The sequence below is a fragment of the Hyla sarda genome, chromosome 2 (assembly GCF_029499605.1).
Source record: "Hyla sarda isolate aHylSar1 chromosome 2, aHylSar1.hap1, whole genome shotgun sequence".
Classification (NCBI taxonomy): domain Eukaryota; kingdom Metazoa; phylum Chordata; class Amphibia; order Anura; family Hylidae; genus Hyla; species Hyla sarda.
Genome location: NC_079190.1, coordinates 444,438,510 through 444,458,224, shown reverse-complemented (window position 1 = coordinate 444,458,224; position 19,715 = coordinate 444,438,510). Strand labels below are relative to the sequence as shown.

The 19,715-nt window shown below is 43.5% G+C and overlaps 1 protein-coding gene across 1 annotated transcript in view; it reads left to right on the top strand.

The window, feature by feature from the left end:
• The window catches only part of CRYBG3 (crystallin beta-gamma domain containing 3), a 204,293-nt gene extending 189,548 nt beyond the window's left edge, over positions 1–14,745 (top strand). Inside the window, exons 19-22 of the mRNA XM_056559317.1 lie at positions 9,537–9,660; positions 11,753–11,911; positions 12,371–12,530; positions 13,368–14,745. Of these exons, the coding sequence (XP_056415292.1) occupies positions 9,537–9,660; positions 11,753–11,911; positions 12,371–12,530; positions 13,368–13,456 (532 nt within the window). The 3' untranslated portion in view covers positions 13,457–14,745. The remainder of the gene's footprint in view (positions 1–9,536; positions 9,661–11,752; positions 11,912–12,370; positions 12,531–13,367) is intronic.
• Positions 14,746–19,715: the final 4,970 nt, after the last annotated feature.

The window sequence follows — 19,715 nt, the reverse complement described above, 5'->3', positions numbered from 1 at the left end:
AAGATAATCCACTACTAAACACCATTAAAATTACTTTCCTTTGGGGAAAGTTCGTTGATTTACATGGCTGGGCAGGCTGGGTATTTGGCTAGCTGTGCAGCAGGGCAATGGGAGAGTGCAAGGCTTCATGGGAATTGAAGTCTTTGGACCGTGCTTAGCCAGGAAGCTCCCCTTATTAGAGGGTTTAGAATTGGGGTCTCCAGGGTGTCCAGGACTGGGGATTTGCAATGAATTGACTGAGGAAGGCATGGGAAAGTGATACCTGCAGTATTAAAGTTTTTTTTTTTTTTACATGTAATATGCTGGTTTACCCAATTTGAAATCCAACCTGTTCACTATCTTACAGAAACTAAGATATTTTTAGTTTTTCAATATAAAAGAGGTTGTGCAGATCCAGTGCTTGTACTTATAGCGATCAAGTACCTGGGACCACTAAAGGAGAGATGTACTATTACATGGCTTATCTAGTAATACTTTATATCAGTGTTTCCCAACCAGGGTGCCTCCAGCTGTCTCAAAACTACAACTCCCAGCACAATGGTTGGAAAACACTGCTCCATATAGTTGGTCTAGGGCCAGCAAAGTTAGAGAAGCTTCTATTTAGCAGCTCTATGCTATGGTTCAATTTCTCAGGTCCCAAGCAGAGGACTTTCCTATTTGATGTCCATATACCCAAATGGGGAACATGGAAAAGGATTGTCTTTGTGACATTGGTCCCTGAACATAGAGTACAATCTCTGGTCACATTCTGTCCTGATTTTAGTATCTTAGTTATAGTGTAAACCCAGAGATCCCCTTTAAATATTCCTGAGCGGTTGAATACATGTACCGTATTTTTCGTCATATAAGACGCTCTGACATATAAGACGCACCCAATTTTAAAGCATAAAAATCTAGAGAATAAAGATTCCGAACCAAATACAAGTGTAAAGTATAGGACAGTGATCTTCAACCTGCGGACCTTCAGAAGTTGCAAAACTACAACTCCCAGCATGCCAGGACAGCCGTTGGCTTTCCGGGCATGCTGGGAGTTGTAGTTTTACAACATCTGGAGGTCCGCAGGTTGAAGACCACTGGTATAGGAGGTAATACTCACGTGTCCCCGCCGCTCCGGACCCGTCACCGCTGCCCTGGATATCGCCCTCCATCGCTGTCCCCGGGGTGTACCCGTCGCTCCGGAACGTCTCTCCTGCCCGGTATCCTCACTCTCCGTTGCCGCCATCACGTCGCTATGCACGCCGCTCCTATTGGATGACGGGACGGCGTGCGTGACGACGTGATGATGACGAAGGAGAGCGCCGGCCATGCAGGGGATCCCGGCACGGAGCAGACACCAAGGAGGCAGGTAAGGTCCCTCCCGGTGTCTTGTAAGCTGTTCGGGACGCCGCGATTTCACCGCTGCGGTCCCAAACAGCCCGACTGAGCAGCCGGGTTAGTGTCACTTTCGCTTCAGACGCGGCGGTCAGCTTTGATCGCCGCGTCTGAAGGGTTAAAACAGGGCATCACCGCGATCGGTGAGGTCCTGTAATTAGTCGCGGGTCCCGGCCGTTGATGGCCGCAGGGACTGCCGGTTCTATTTGCCGTATAAGACGCACCAACTTCCCCCCCCCCCCCCCAGTTTTGGGGAAGAAAAAGTGCGTCTTATACGGCGAAAAATACGGTATTTGTCCACAAGCTGTTATTGGAGTGGATTATTTTAATGAACACTGTACGATATTGAGGTTTCAGATAACATTTGTAGCTTGTTGATAAACGATTCTCTGACAGTAAAATTGAAGCCGTCAAATCCTGTGGCCTTAATTTATTTTTACAGTGAAAAATAAGTAAAATCAGCACGCCGCATAACAGTGTGTCAGGACGCATTTATCTGAAGTGACAGCAGATTAAACGCATTACAGAAATTTATGGCTAATAGAAAACAAACTAAACTGAAGAGATGCACACGAGATTGTATGTCAATGGAAATTATACAAATTATTATTAATTTTCAAACCTTCTCTTGTTTAGTTATGATTATGGTTCAACTTAAAACATTCAACACTGGTAAATAAAATGAAAACTGCAGACACTGGATTAGCACTCCATTAGAAAGTACCGTATATACTCGAAATGCCCCCCTCGGCTTATACTCGAGTGAACTCTCCGCCTGTCAATCCCTTCATCAGTGGTCTTCAACCTGCAGACCTCCAGATGTTGCAAAACTACAACTCCCAGCAAGCCCGGACAGCCATCGGCTGTCCGGGCATGATGGGAGTTGTAGTTTTGAAACCTCTGGAGGTCCGCAGGTTGAAGACCACTGCGGCCTTCGTCATCATCCAGCCCCCACCCCCTCCTTTTGTTTTGTACTCACCTCCCCTTGGCGGGAAGTTAGGGTGAGCTGGTCCGGGCCGTCTATGCTGCAGGAACCGTCCGGTGGGGATGGTTAGTCGTTGTGGACTGTCCATTTTCACCAGGGGGCCTCTTCTCCGCGCTTCGGGCCCGGCCCCGGAGTAGTGACAATGCCTTGACGACGACGCACAGGGACGTTCATGCGCAACGTCCCTGTGCGTCGTCAAGGCAACGTCACTACTCTGGGCCCGAAGCGTGGAGAAGAGGCCCCCCTGGAAAATCGACAGCCCACAACGACTAACCATCCCCACCGGACGGTCCGTGCAGCATAGATGGCCCGGACCAGCTCACCCTAACTTCCCATTGAGGGGAGGAGAGTACACAACAAAAGGTCGGCGGGGGGGGGGGGCTGGATGATGACGAAGGCCGCAGTGGTCTTCTACCTGCAGACCTCCAGAGGTTTCAAAACTACAGCCGATGGCTGTCCGGGAATGCTGGGAGTTCTAGTTTTGCAACATCTGGAGGTCCGCAGGTTGAAGACCACTGATGAAGGGATTGACAGGCGGTGATGATGAAGGGGGGTGAGATGATGACTGGGGTCTGGATGATGACGGGGGTCTCGATGATTACATGGGGGGATGATGTATTTCCCACTCTAGGCTTATAGTCGAGTCAATAACTTTTCCTGGGTTTTTGGGGTAAAATTAGGGGCCTTGGCTTATATTTGGGTCGGCTTATACTCGAGTATAAATGGTATGTGTATTTTGTCATCCTCAGTATTGTACAAAGGTTTTCCTGCAAACTACTATAAGAGCTGGTTGGCACCAACTTTAGAGACATAATATGTTGGTAATACAGCCGAAGGTACACAGGGTAAAGAAACATTGTGAAGATCTGTAAGGGTAATGGCACATCAACTGCTGTGGGGCCTGATGGTGCCCATTGTTTAGTGGTGGCAAACAGGGAAATTGTCCGGGTCCTCTGTTTGCATGAACAAAACATCACTCATCTTGATTTCCATGGCTTAGTTACATCACTAAGAGGTGCCACTTACAAAAATGGCACCTCTTTTATAAGTGGCACCTCTTAAATAGAAAAAAAAAAGATAAAAAAAACAATAGGGGACATTTAATTAGCTGCTCCAGCAGTCTAGACCCCCTTTTTGTGCTGATATTAAAGGATTTATGTTGCTTGCACGAGGGGGCATGAAGGAAGCTGAAAAGGGGGCTAGGCCTTGCATGAAGGGGAAGTTTTGAGGGTACGCCCTCCTCATATGCGACTTTAGGGCTGACTTGAGACACCTAAAGTTGCAGAAATAAACACCATATTTCTGTGAGCTGGGGCAATTGCAGCCAGGAAGCCATCTTATTTACTAAGAGTCGTGCACCTTAGTAAATCCACTGGACAGAAAATGGGTGAAGCTTAATTTATGGTGTGGTGCACCAAAATCCCAATATATGAGGAAAAATGATAAAGTGCCATAGCGTCTTCATGAAGCAGTTGAAGGAGAATTCCCAAAAACGTAATCAAATTTAGTTTTCCTTTAAATTTCTTAGTAGCAGCAGTTCTTTGTTTGGCTAGATGGCAAATGGACATATGTCCATGAATAAATGTAGTTTTTGTGACCACACATGTCAAAATCTTGACTATAATAGGCACAAAAGAAAAAACTGAGAGGGAAGGACAGAGCCTCATGTTATCCTGTGAGTAATGTGTAGACCCTCGCAGGTGAGACCCCTAATATCTGCTGGACTCTTACCTGATTTAGTGCTAGTGATATAACATATCAACCCAAAACTGGGAGAAATTCTGAGATGAGGTGCTGACCGTAGGATGTGTCCCGTCAAAGAACCCATAACATAAGAGAGGAATCAGCAAAAATGAGACCCACTGCACCGACGCTGCTTAAAAGGGAATATAATCTGATGAAGGGAGATCAAACTTCTGAAACATGTTATTGCTCTGCACATTTTATTATTTTTATCTACATGTCAATATAGTTGACTGAAGAGGTAAGAAGAATCCTTTCAAGCAGCACCTGCACAGTGCCTCATAATGCTACTTTTTCTATTATTTATAATTGTGGCCAGGTTAAAGGGATACTCCACTGCCCCGGCATTCGGAACATTTGACTTGCATTGAGGGGGCATGGTGTGACGTCAGGACCCCCGCAGCCCGCATCCAGCGTTTGGAACAGTGGGGCAGTGGAGTACCCCTTTAACTTTTCAGGAACACACTATTTTCACACATGCAATATTCCTGCATCCTGCTGTTCTTGTGCCATTCCACTACTGTAGGCTTTCTTTTATAGTCAGAGGCTTGGCACAGGTTTCCTTACTGTGGCCCCTGGTAGGTGGGCCCCAAGCAGTGCACATCATGATATAGATCCTATGTATTTCATTCATGGTCGGGCACTGGCAGGGACCAATAAAAAGTTAGTTTTACACCACTTGTCTGTAATAAATATACAGTGGTCCCTCAACATACGATGGTAATCCGTTCCAAACGGACCATCGTTTGTTGAAACCATCGTATGTTGAGGGATCCATGCAATGTAAAGTATAGGACAGTGGTCTACAACCTGCGGACCTCCAGATGTTGCAAAACTACAACACCCAGCATGCCCGGACAGCCGTTGGCTGCCCGGGCATGCTGGGTGTTGTAGTTTTGCAACATCTGGAGGTCTGCAGGTTGTAGACCACTGTTAGAGGAAGTTGTACTTACCTGTCCCCGCTGCTCCGGACCGTCACCGCTCGTCACCACTGCCCTGGATGTCGCCTTCCATCGCTGCCGCCGCATCCCCGAGTTGTCCCCGACACTTCGGCAAGGCCTCTGCTTCCCCGGCATCCTCACTCTCCGTCGCCGCCATCACGTCACTATGCACGCCGCTCCTATTGGATGACAGGACGGCGTGCGCAGCGGCGTGATGATGTCGATGGAGAGCGCCAACGATGGAGGAGATCCCGAAGAGGACGCGCTGGAGCCCCGAGGACAGGTAAATGATCGTCCGCGGACCACACGGGGCACCGTAAACGGCTATCCGGTGGCAGCTGAAGCAGTCTGTGCTGCCGGATAGCCGTTTATGCGATGGCCCCGACATACAAAAGCATCGTATGTTGATGCTGCCTCTGAGAGGCCATCGTATGTTGAAATGATCGTATGTCGGGGCCATCATAGGTCGAGGGGTTACTGTACAGCAAAACTTTTGGGCTAAGAAGAGGAATACAAATAGAGATACCAGCTGTCATTCTGGCACACTGAGCCAATCACATTACAGTGCCAATCCCGGTGACCCCATTTAGAAGCTGAGCTACTTCAGATCAGAGCAGCGTGGTTATTTTTGGTGTCACTCGGCTCTTTTAAAAACAGATATAAGTGATCAACAGCTCAAGAGGACGACTCCAGAACCCATATAACTGTATACTGTTAGCCAGGGATTATTTGTGCTTATGGGAACCTGCCATACATCATAGCAAAGTATAAATTTCAGGATAAAATTCAGATTATTTTTCTTTAGAGATTTTGCATAAACTTCTGAGGACAATTGTCCGTACACCTGATCATTGTGTTCCAGAACATTGTGAGCAGTAGAAACTCGGGCATGTTAAAGGGGTACTCCGGTGAAAACCTTTTTTCTTTTAAATCAACTGGTAGCAGAAAGTTAAACATATTTGTAAATTACTTCTATTAAAAAAATCTTAATCCTTCCTGTACTTATTAGCTGCTGAATACTACAGAGGAAATTCTTTTCTTTTTGGAATGCTCTCTGATGACATCACGAGCACAGTTCTCTCTGCTGATGTTATAATAATAATAACGCTTTATTTATTGTTGTCCTTAGTGGGATTTGAACCCAAGTCCCCAGCACTGCAAGGCAGCAGAGCTAACCACTGAGCCACCATGCTGCCCTTAGCATACTTCTGCTATGCATGGTTGCTAAAATGGACAGAGATGTCAGCAGAGAGCACTGTGCTCGTGATGTCATCAGTGTTCCAAAAAGAAAGGGATTTCCTCTGTAGCACTCAGCAGCTAATAAGTACTGGAAGGATTAAGATTTTTTTATAGAAGTCATTTACAAATATGTTTAACTTTCTGCCACCAGTTGATTTAAAAAAAAAAAAGGTTTTCACCGGAGTATCCCTTTAACACTGTATTGTTATAGGAGTAGATCCCCTCGACGTGTGACCTTATCCATTCTATACTAGATTCCCATTTTTTAATTGTATTATTATGTCTGTACCAAACTGTTTAGAAAAGCATTGAGAGAATATGATGATTTACCTGCAGTCCTATGTAAAGACACAGAAAACTCAATTTGATAGCTTGGCTTCATCTGAATAATATATGTTGCTTGTCTAATGATTTAATATGCAACCTTGATATAAAACGTCCGGGATTCTTATAAGAATTGTTACAACGTGCGGAGGAACATATGTACCTGTCAAGTGGAGGAGAAAGCGCTGACTGTTCCATATCTATTTCTGCCTGCTCCTCTGGAGAGTAAATGCCCTAAGAGAATAAATCAGGGAGAGACCAATGACAAACATATGCTGCAGATTATGAGACAAGGGCTATGGAAGAACGCATAATAAAATAATGTTTCTGCTGAAAGGCATCTTTCCTAAAGTTTCACCACATGCTTGTAATGTAATCCTGTCCTGATATGAGATGCGGCACCTTGTCTGCAGCTGATCTGGATAATTCGGAGAGTATAATATTACACTGAAAAGCATAAACCAGAACACATAAGCATGGGCGCATGGTCCCAAACAAGTTAAAGGGGTATTCCAGGCAAAAACTTTTTTATATATATCAACTGGCTCCGGAAAGTTGAACAGATTTGTAAATTACTTCTATTAAAAAATCTTAATCCTTCCAATAGTTATTAGCTTCTGAAGTTGAGTTGCTGTTTACTGTCTAACTGCTTTCTGATGACTCACGTCCCGGGAGCTGTGCAGTTCCTATGGGGATATTCTCCCATCATGCACAGCTCCCGGGACGTGACATCATCATTGAGCAGTTAGACAGAAAACTTCAGAAGCTAATAACTATTGGAAGGATTAAGATTTTTTAATAGAAGTAATTTACAAATCTGTTTAACTTTCCGGAGCCAGTTGATATATATATATATAAAAAAAAAGTTTTTGCCTGGAATACCCCTTTAAGGGGTTTCCATGAAGAGACATTGGGGGGTATTTATCAATTTTGCCTGTTGACAGTTTCTTTTTACCCTTTTTTTTTTTTCACTTTGGTTCTCGTGGACATGCACCAAATTTATCATTTGGTGCAAGTTGTTAGTAATTTTGGCGCAAATGTTGAAATCAGCTGTTCACAGCGCCTTTTACACAGAACTTACCGCCACAGAGGACGCGTATTTTACCCTGTAGAGCAGCCATTTCGGAGCCCCTCCTGCAGTATATCAGCAAGCGACATGAGTTATTTTCTTTTGTGGGGTTTATAGTCACCATGTGAAATGGATTTTATTTTCAACTTGAGTATTTTTTTTGTTTTTTGTTACTTTAGTGCAGTGGTCTTCAACCTGCGAACCTCCAGATGTTGCAAAACTACAATTCCCAGCATGCCCGGACAGCCGTTGGCTGTCCGGGCACGCTGGGAGTTGTAGTTTTGCAACATCTGGAGGTCCGCAGGTTGGAGACCATTGCTTTAGTGCTTACCTTTCCTGAACCTGTGCGGCCATGTCCAATGCTGGCTCAGCGGAGGGTGAAGGTTCCTCAGAGACAACTATGTCGCAGGATAGTATTGAGCAGCCCTGGAGGCGTCGCTGCTTTCACCAAAAAATTTTTTTAATGTATTTTGACACCTTTACATTTTCTGACATTGCTAAGTGTGTTTTCTATGTGCAAAATTTCTTGACGGGGATTTGCGCAAAAAAAAAAAAACGGGATTTGCACCAAAATTTGGCGCAAATGATGAATTACTGACTAAAGTTAAAATCACACACAGGACCGTATGATTTTGAGAAAGTTCTAAAAATGACTGTGGAGAAGATGCGCCAAACTTTGGTGCAAAAAGACACTGCGCCAAAGTATTGCGCCAAAGTTACGTGAAAAAAGACACATAAATCCTTTGATAAATACCCCCCATTGACCATATATTTCTAACATTATGCTGGTGATGTCTTATCACCAGGGGCTAGGGGGTTCAACAGCTGGAGGGCCACAGGTTGGAGAAACACTGATGGGATTGAGAGTTTAGACCACCACTGATGAGTTTTGCCTGTATGTAGGGCAAAGACTTCTGATTTATCTTGGTTTTGTATACAAATAATAGATGTAAACCATTACAGGAGATATAGCTGTAATCCCCCAGCTTTGCATGGATGCTGAAAAGCACAAATATCTAATTTAAAAGGTAGAGTTACATCTCTTTTTTTTTTTTTCAAGCCCCATGAATTAGGAATTAGCCCCGTACCTGTCAGATCCCACAAAACATAATAATATGTAACTCAGTACCTAATCCTGACCATGTACATCTAATTTTTATGCCTTTATCAACTATATTTATTATAAAAATCCCTCTTTACATTAGCTCACAGTGTTAGAAATCCTTTCAGGGGAAGGGGGCGCGTCCCTTCCTTGTGGTGGTTGGAGGTGATTGGTGTGTGGTGGGAGGGGGCGTGTCCCTCCTTGTGGTAGGAGGTGATTAGTGTCTCTGCTCATGGAGCCTTGTCCATCACTCATCTCTTGTCCATTACTCATGGACAAGCTGCTGCAGGAATGGTTAGTGTCCCAGTAGGTATGGGGACCTCTAGTGGTGGGAGTTTCAGGAGCCGTCTTCTTGATTAAAAATTCAAAACATTTTAAACAACCTAATTACAAAAGGTCTTTAATTTTCATCAGCAACAACATATAAACAGTGCCCATTTAAGAATGGTAGCAGTAAATCTCAATATATATTTTTAAACAAGTGATATTGGGGGAGATTTATGAAAACCTGTGTAGAGGAAGAGTAGTGCAGTTGCCCATAGCAACCAATCACATCGCTTCTTTTATTTTTAAAGAGGCCTGTGAAAAATTAAAAATAAGCGCTCTGATTGGTTGCTATGGACAAATGCACCACTCTTCTTCTACTCAGGTTTTGATACATTTACCCCATTGTGTCTACTTTTTGTTCTAAAGTTTCAGCTTTTAGTCTGTTTAAAGGCTTGTAGATGTCACAGTATTTTTCTCTTTCCCATCCATTCTCAGATGGATTGCATTTGAAGGCGCCAATTTTCTCGGAAGACAAATGCTACTGGATCCTCAGCAAATTCTTAACTGGTCACAGTTCAGTGGGTGGAAAGCTATTGGGTCCTTACGTCCTCTCAAACAGGTAACACAAGCTGTAAACTGCTCCCATTGATCATTCCTCGTTGACAGTCCATCAATAAACAAGTCATAAAGATAAAAGGCAAACAGGCTGAAAAGTTTGGTTCCTTGAGCCAACCAAAGGCCACAGTTATTAGCGCCTGTCCATCAGGTTACATTATCTGATTTTCTAGGCTACATAAGTGGAGCTTGCGTAACATTGACATTCCAGGAAATAATATCCCCCTCCTCCCCCCCCCCCCCACTGAGCGGTGGTGACAAAAAGTGAGTTCCAACAGTGATGTAAATGACAGTCACATAAATGAGAGAAAAACACATACTTAAAGGGGTATTCCAGGCAAAACCTTTTTTTTATATATATCAACTGGCTCCGGAAAGATAAAAAGATTTTGTAAATTACTTCTATTAAAAAATCTTAATCCTTCCAATAGTTATTAGCTTCTGAAGTTTTCTGTCTAACTGCTCAATGATTATGTCACGTCATGTCACGGGACATGAGTCATCAGAGAGCAGTTAGACAGAAAACAACAACTCAACTTCAGAAGCTAATAACTATTGGAAGGATTAAGATTTTTTTAATAGAAGTAATTTACAAATCTGTTTAACTTTCCGGAGCCAGTTGATATATAAAAAAAAGTTTTGGCCTGGAATACCACTTTAAAATACAAGAGAATTTGTAGTTGCATACAGATACACACAGCCTCATCCGTAAACACCAGACATACATACATACATAAACAGACAAACATTTACAACATGCATGAAGATACTCAAACATACAGTGTAAAAGTTTTAGGCCAGTGTGAGAAGAATGCTGCGTGCTTTAAAATAGAAGCCTAGTACCCTTGCACACAGTTCTTGAAGGAACTCCCGTGCATTCCCACACCGCATAACACTCAGCTACCCCAGCCCTCTACTCTTGATATGCTCAGCAAAAACAGCCCTGAACCTGATTTTCACTAAAATTCATTGTACCCAACGACTGGTGCGCGGCAAAGCTCATTGGGTGAAGTCTGACGATAGAGTCATGCTGCGCAGCCTCTAGTGTCCAATGCTTCATGCCCCCCTCTTCTTCTTGAAGATCCACCATATATTGTCTTAGGCCCCTTTCACACTGCCGTTTCTCCTAGTCACCAGAACGGCCATTAAAGTCTCTCTTTTTTTTTCCTTGTGTGACTTTAATGGCTGGTCCTGACGGCTCCCATATACTAATATGGGGGCTGTCGGGGGCCAGTTTTTTTTTACGAAAATAGCGGGAGAAAAAGACAAGTGCAAGCAGTATTTTGTTTTTTCCACTATTCTCCCTGGCTCCCCTGATGGCCGTCACACTACCGTGTCATAACGTTAGTGTGAATGTAGCCTAATTCAAGTCTATAGTGCCCGACAGTGCCCTCTGCACACATACTGGCATATACTGTACTGCATGACTTATCTAACCTTGCTTTTTCAGGTTCCTGAATGGCATATCTGCTTATAGCTGTGTAGGACAGTCAGACCCTGTAATGGTTATAGGATCATGAGTCATTGCAGGGTCTGACTGTCACACACAACTTTCCCAGGCTCATAAATTGCATATCTGCTTAGTAGAGAAGCCACATGGCCTCCATTACTAGCCCAGAATGTTTGCAGGATCAGGTGGGATTGGACACACATGTTGCGGGAGTGGGACACATACGTAGCGAGAGCGAACGGTAATGGTCAAAAATCCATAGGGAGCTGGCAGAAGCGTGATTAAAAAAAAGAGTCCTGAAAAAGGCTCTACCCTAGGGAACAGATATGGAGAAAAGTGTAGTGGAGGAGAAAAAAGGTGTTCTTGTTGAGCCCTGCTGTCTGGTTACACAAGAATTCTTAGCCACCACAGTTTCACAGGGCAGTTTGTCAGTTTATTTTAAGAGGTAAAAGAATGGACAACACGTTTTGGTGCTCACATACACCTTCCTCAGATCCAACATAAAAGCGCTGGCATCCTGGCTGGGCACCAGCTGTAGTTCAGTGCCCAGGAGCTCCAAGTTACACCTATGTTTCTGTTTAACTATGAAAGATTGTCCTGTACTTGTAAAAGAATATTGTTACTTATACCTGCTTTATCTCTGCAGCCTTCAGTATATTTTATGGTTAGGAACAGGGACAACGATAAGTACCTGACCGTCAGCGGGAAACTAGCAGATTCAAGAGCAACATTTGTCACTATATCGCCAAGGAACGGGCAGAACACACAGATCTGGTACTTCTGCAGAGGATTCCTAAAGTCCAAGGTACACAATAACCTAATCCACTGGTGTGAATATAGAATACATGTGATAAGCTGAATTATCTGTTTGATATAGTGAAAAGCTTCATAGACCATAATATTCACCTATCCCCATTGAAAACAATAACTGAGCCATATTGCAGTAACACCTTAAGGATCTATTCACACGTACAGTATTCTGCGCAGATTTGATGCGCAGGATTTGAAGCTGTGTTCAGACATTCAGTTTGCATTGAGATCTGCAGAAGAAAATCCTGCGCATCAAATCTGCACAGAATACTGTACGTGTGGGGTATCATCTGTACCATCAAGGGGTATTCCGGGAATCAACATTTTTCTTTTGTTTTTAAGTGAACCAGGGTGATTAAAAAAAAAAAAAAAATCATTCATACTCACCTGCCCCATTCCCCTCAGCTGCTATTCTGATGTTTTTTTTAATTTATATATTTTTTCACTTTTTCAGGCAAATGATTTATGTTTGGATGTCATCGGAGGCAAAAATATCCCAGGGTCAAAGGTGTCATTGTGGGCAGAACATGGAAAAACACGACAGAAGTGGAAGGTCAATAAGGACGGGACGATTTCTTCACATATAAGTGATGACCTCGTTCTTGATCTCAGAGGTAAGAGATACAGGGATTGTTTAGGGTGCCCTTTCCTGGGGTCAGAGCATCTATTCAGCATCTGATGCCTTTGTTTGTTCTGCTTTGTAGGTGTGGATACAAAAGACTATTTCCAGATTAGGTTGTGTACACACAGCTCTGATTATTAGCCCCGTTTTAATTAAGTTTTTTAACGTGTCGAGTGAGGCCTCGTTCAAATTGCCACCGGTCTCTGCTATTCGGAGTTCCATCGGCAATCTGGCCAGAAGGACAGGAGTTCTAGCTCTATTTTTTTTTTCTCCGCTAAAATCCTGTAAAATTATCGGGTCGATCGGACCCTTAACGGGTCGGATGCAAACAGCCGTGTGAACACAGCCTAACAGTATTAGGGTGTCCACGGTAACACAGAGTTTTAGGAGATGAGAGGAAACCAGTGATAGATAGAACCAAGGATTTTTTTCAGCCATGGATTTTACAATCCACAAGGAAATCTCAATTTTTCCTGAACTCATTCATATATTCCTTGGTGGATTCCACCGATTTTGGCAGCTCCTCTAAGAATTTAATGTCTTTAGGGACAACCTGACAGTCCTGTCAGGGAAAACAAGGATTCCATAGGTTGGATGTAAACCTGTCCGGTGCTCATGGCTACTTAGTGGCAATGTCACGCTACTACAACTAGTGAATGTGATCGCGTTGCAACCTGCAAGTTACTACAGCCAGGACAGTCGGTCATCCTTGTGATGTTATGTTGGGCGTCTACAAGTCATCCCATACCCCTAGACATCCCTATATTGATATTTTGCTGCTTCTTTGGCAGTGCCACCAATAACACCCATGATTTCTTTGTTTACATAGGTGGAAATTACTACGATCATAACTATACAGTGGTCAACAAGTTCCAAGAAAATGTTCTGACGCAGAAATGGGACATTGAGATACTATGACACTTCCAAGAAAAAAAAACGCTCAAAATGGCGTCTGTGCATCCTTCCAGTCCTGCTGTGGAATATGGAAACTACTGAAGTCATGTCACTGGATTGCTGCTCTGCACATATGCCTGGCCGGTGGCCAAGAAAGCATGGCTCATGTTCTTCAGAAGATTGGTTTTCCATCTGCTCCGAGCCCCTCTGAGCTTGGTGGCACCAGGAAAAAACTGAAAACAGACTTTGGTCTTGTGCCATCGAATGGGGAACATATGAACACTTGTGTCTGGAAAATGTTTCCATTACCTCTGTCACTCTGGACTGAACTATCTCCAAGTTTATATACAGGACTGTACCGTCCCCTGTTCCTGAACTTTGTTTATAAGCTACATCTAGGCACATTCATAACTGGAGTCTATGGAGTCTAGTCTTCACTCCATACTTGGTATCTCTTAACTGGCTATAGCACAAGCACTTGACAAGATTGGTCGAGTTTATGGCATCTTAAGGTGTGGAAATACATAACATTTCTAGCAAACCTACCTGCACAAAAAAGCAGGTTTATAAATTAGGGTAGGCAATTTTGACCGCAGCATTGGTCAGGTGACCAAAAATTGCTTTGTCGTACCGTATAGCATTAATGCATTTCTTGTGACTGTCAGGTGAAAGACGCTTGTGGTTTATAAGAGGACCCTGTTCAGTTACCTTAGCCCCAACACAAGTGCGATTACTGGTTGCATGACCCCGGTTGCGGCAAGAATTGCTGCGTAGCGCCAGCCTTAGTTGACAGCACAAGCACTGCTATATCTGTACATTTCTCTGGGTATGTAAATACACTCTAGGTCTGTTGCACAGTATATGATATATAATCTACATTTAAGTATGGCGTAGACATGCAAGATAAATGGCACATGAAGTGATCTATACGTCACACCTCCCTAGAAATTGGGAATTTGAGGGGAGATTCATCAAAACCTGTGCAGAGAAAAATTCAAATTTTTTGCTGGGAGTTGTAGTCTTGCAACAGCTGGAGGCACCCTGGTTGGAAAACACTATTGATTATCTTATCTATCTGGTTTAATAGAAGATTCTGTTGTAGTTGTAGATTAGGGATCGACCGATTATCGGTTTGGCCGATACAATCGGATGATATTCACGATTTTGGACGTTATCGGTATCGGCAATTACCGAAATATTGGTATAAATTATCAGCTATCGGCCCGAAAGGCCACAGATTATCGGTATCGGCCGATCCCTACTTTAGATTATTATCTCTAGCTGGTTTAATAGAAGATTCTTACAGAGTAGTGTTTTCCAAACAAGGTACCTCCAGCTGTTGCAAAACCACAACTCCCAGCATGCCCGGACAGCCAAAGGCTGTCCGGGCATGCTGGGAGTTGTAGTCTTGCAGCAGCTGGAGGCACCCTGGTTGGAAAACACTACTATTGATGATCTTATCTAGCTGGTTTAATAGAAGATTCTTACAGAGTAGTGTTTCCCAAACAGGGCACCTCCGGCTTTTGCAAAACTACAACTCGGAGGCTGTCCGGGCATGCTGGGAGTTGTAGTTTTGCAATAGCTGGAGGCACCCTGGTTGGAAAACACTACTAAAGATTAGGGATCGACCGATTATCGGTTTGGCCGATACTATTTTGGACGTTACCGGTATCGGCAATTACCGGAATATCGGTACAAGTTATCGGCCTGAAAGGCCACAGATTATCGTTATTGGCCTTAAAAAAATGGATATCAGTCGATCCCTACTATAGATGATCTTCTCTAGCTGATTTAATAGAAGATTCTTACAGAGTAGTGTTTCCCAAACAAGGTACCTCCAGCATTTGCAAAACTACAACTCCCAGCATCCCCGGACAGCCAAAGGCTGTCCGGGCATGCTGGGAGTTGTAGTCTTGCAACAGCTGGAGGCACCCTGGTTGGAAAACACTACTATTGATGATCTTCTCTAGCTAGTTTAATAGAAGATTCTTACAGAGTAGTGTTTCCCAAACAGGGTACCTCCAGCTGTTGCAAAACTACAACTCCCAGGCTGTCCGGGCATGCTGGGAGTTGTATTCTTGCAACAGCTGGAGGCACCCTGGTTGGAAAACACTGCTATAGAGAATACAATTTCTGTAATTCTTGTACACATATAGGCAAGATTATCATAAATTAGATGCAAATTGCTAAACTATAAGGACTGTATTCTCATACACATATGATGTACATATGTACATGCTATGTATATGTATATGCTCTGCATGAGGGTGCAGGTAGTTGTGTATATAAAGTGTTCAGGAACGAGATATTTATATAACACTGTAAGTAATGTTGTGTATATGTCTAATCCAGATCAGATGACTCTATAGAATGTGTATGTATATATATAATTATTATTATTATTATGCAGATATATGAGAAGAGGGGATGTAAAAATCAGGTATAGAATTGAATGGTCATGTGAACCGGATGAGTGCCTTTATTTGTAATATCATGTCGATACTGATGGTGATTTCTATATATTTGGAATAAAAATGTATTCGATCTGAATGGCGTTTACCTCAGGTTTGGTTCGGTATAGAAGTATAGGACCTGCACTCCATGCTTGACCATAACTTTAGTCCGCACAGACACATGGGGGAGATTTATCAAAACCTGTCCAGAGGTAAAGTTGCCCAGTTGCCCATAGCAACCAATCAGATCGCTTCTTTCATTTCTGAAAAGGTCTGTGAAAAATGAAAGCAGCGATCAGCAAATTTTCCTCTGGACAGGTTTTGATAAATCTCCCCCATAGAGGGAGATTTATCATTGTTTTTAGAGCATTTTTTTTGTCTATGTTTTGGCGCAGTTCAGGCGCAAGTAGCATATTTAGCGACTTTTATGCGCCTTTTGATATAGACAGTTTGACTCTTTTTGCCTACCCGCAGAACTTTTTCTTTTTGCCCATGCAGTGGTCACGTATTTATCATTTGCAACTTTTGTCAAAAGTGGCTATTTTGTGCGCAAAGATACTTTTTTTTAGGCGCAAAGCTACACCCCCTACCAGTAGGCGTGAGAATAATTTCTACCTTCCACAATTCAACCTTTAACCTCTTGTGGACGACAGCGTCCCACTCCTGAGTGCGGGTCATAGGCTGGGTCCACACTACGTTTTGTCCCATACGGGAGCGCATACGGCAGGAGGGAGCTAAAAGCTCGCGCTCCCGTATGTGACCGTATGCGTTCCCGTATGCCATTCACTTCAATGAGCCGACCGGAGTGAAACGTTCGGTCGGCTCATTTTTGCGCCGTATGCGCTTTTACAACCGGACCTAAAACCGTGGTTGACCTACGGGAGCGCATACGGGAGCGCATACGGTCACATACGGGAGCGCGAGGTTTTAGCTCCCCCCTGCCGTATGCGCTCCCGTATGGGACAAAACGTAGTGTGGACCCAGCCTTAGCTGGGTGGTCCTAGTGCTATCTGCCACCAGGACCCATCTCTAATGCCAGACATCACAATCACGGTGATGCCCGGCTTTAACCCCTTAGACATCGCAATCAAATTTGATTGTAGCATCTAAAATGCAAGTAAAGATGTCCCGGCAACTCTGTGAAAATAAGTAAAAACACCTAACCTGCCAAATTCAGGACCCGGGAAAGTGTCTACTTCCCTCCCTCACAAGCGTCTAGAAAAAGTGTATGTAGTAGAGCTTTTCCCACCACAGCAGAGCTGCGCAAAATTCATCATCCTGCTGCACCTTCTTGATAAATAAGATGCACGCTAGTCAAACCCACCACCCAAATAAACGTGGGAAAAGAGCTCTACCGTAGACATTCTTTCATAAATCTGGGCCATAGTGTTCATGCACGGGGCCTGTCGGGTCTCCTGTAAATCAAGAATGATCAAGCTACATATTTGGGGGGAAAAGAATATTGGGGCGGAAAAAAAGCCTTATGGTGAAGTGCATATAACACACCGCTAATATTTCACAAAAATAACACAAGCTATTCATGAATCATGGGCACACTACTAGTAGAATTCCTACTGTGGTCTTTTTTTTTTTTTTTTTTTTTAAATAAACTAAGGGCCCGTGCGCACTACGGAATTTCTGCCCGGAAAAATTCCAGGCTGAGATTGCTGTGACTGCGAAGAAATGTGCCATACCCATTGACGGCAATGGGTATGGTAAATTTCATATACGAAAACTTTATTTTTCAGTTATTATGACGGACCACTACTGAATGTTCAATGTCGCTCCCAAGGGACAAAAGGTTTCATTGGATCATCACACCATTGGTTGGACTACATTTGCTGCTGTAAATGTATGAATGCCGAACAGGGGTGCATTAGGAACTAAAATAAAGATCTATAAGTGGCCCCATGTTGCTGGTGGCTCCAAATTTGTAGAAGGCTGGGCCAGAAAAAGTGGACAGGGTTGGTAAACATTAGCCATAGCCACATCTAATTATGTGAAGTATAATACAGACCTCCAGTATAGGAGTCCTAGTGTAACACAGACCTGAAATTCTGCCCCCCAGTATTATACAGATCCAAGTATCCGAACTCTAGTATGATACAGGCTTCTAGGATCAAACCTGATGTATAATAGAGACCCCAGCATCATTCCCCCAGTATCATACAGACACCAATATCACACACTGGCCAGCCCGCTTCCACGTCAGCCAAAGTGCCTCAGACTTAGCAGTCAGGCCACGGAGGAATGGGGTTGGCCAGCAAGTGAGGAATCCTGGATAGTGGAAGTTCTACTCTCCGCACTCACTAGTGGTCAGAGGAGGACAGGCCCACATGTGGTGGAGGCCACCGGTTCCACGTTTTATTGGTTGTGTTGCGCATGCACCGAGCGGACCAGCTGATGCTAAATTTGTCTCGCTCTGTGGCCATCTAAATTAGGTCTTCCTGTAAAATGCATCTTGGATATAGTGGTGGGCCCTATGTGAATTGTGGGGGTGCGTGTGGCCAAATATTAAGACCAATTATAAATTAGAAAAAGGCCCAGCACCACCCAAGTTGCTGCTGAAAGGTGAATTTATTGACATAACTGATATTGCAGGACGCCTTTCTCTGCTGCTTTCCTGTAAAATACCACTGAATGGAGCACAAGGAGTGTCTTATACATTAGAACTACAGAAAAGCAGGACATCAGCCTAAGGCCTTATTCATACTTTGGCATGAAAACAGATGAAATATGGAGCATGATATAGATTTTTTTTTTACACAATTTTTGTTCTGAATTGTGTGCATTTTTGTTCCATATTTTATTAGTTGTCAGTTTTTATCTACTATTGTTCTTTTATTTTTAAGGTTAACAATCTACTGACATCTCTGGGTTAGTACCATTATGGTTCTATTGGAACATTCTGTGTATCTTACATGGAAAAAAAAAAATCTGCAAAAGCACATTTGTGACGTGATCCTTGACCCGACATGACCTGCGGATTTCTGAAGTCTACCCCATGGAAAATTGAACATGTTGGGTATCGGTTAGGCCCCCCCTTAAATACTAGAATGAATTGGCGGCAATATACCACTAATATATGTGAATTTTGGAGCACATTACAAAAATAGAAATGCCACATTTCTAAGAATACTAATGCAATTATAGTGAAAAGTCCCATTCCATAGTGTATAGAATCAATGGGCCTGCATGCAGTCCATCCCCAAGTATAGGCCCTAATATCATTTGTTTAGTTACTATCTTCAAGAGCTCTTAACAGTTCCTGGAATATGTGATGAATTGAGTTAGGAAATGCCGAGGGGATGGAGATCAACACATAGGAACAGAGCTGAGGGCTGCACTGAATTCCATGACATAATAAAGGAAGGAAGCCGCTCGCTGGCAGCCTCCTCTGTGAATGCACATTTTCAGCGCAGAAAATTGGCTGAAGTTTGCCTACTATGTCCTTGTACCTCACTTCAAGCGGGTCAGTATTACATTACCATTTCATTGTTCCATCTATTACTGCCAACATTCTATGGAAGCTAAAGAACAAACAAAATCCAGCTCACTCTATTCTCCCTGCTAGGACCGCGCAGCAATGCGTTATCTCATAGACAGCAATACATTCTGTGCGGAGTCTGCAGAAAGAATGGACAGGTTCCTTATTTCTACGGCCAGCGGAATTGGAATCTCTGCACCAGAAACATCTGGCATGAAGATTCCGTTGTGTGCACAGTGCAGCAGAATCTCTGTGCGAAATTACAATGCGGAATTCTGCACGGAAATTCCGATGTTTGAACATAGCCTAATAGATTTGGTGCATTTTGTTACATATGGAAGGC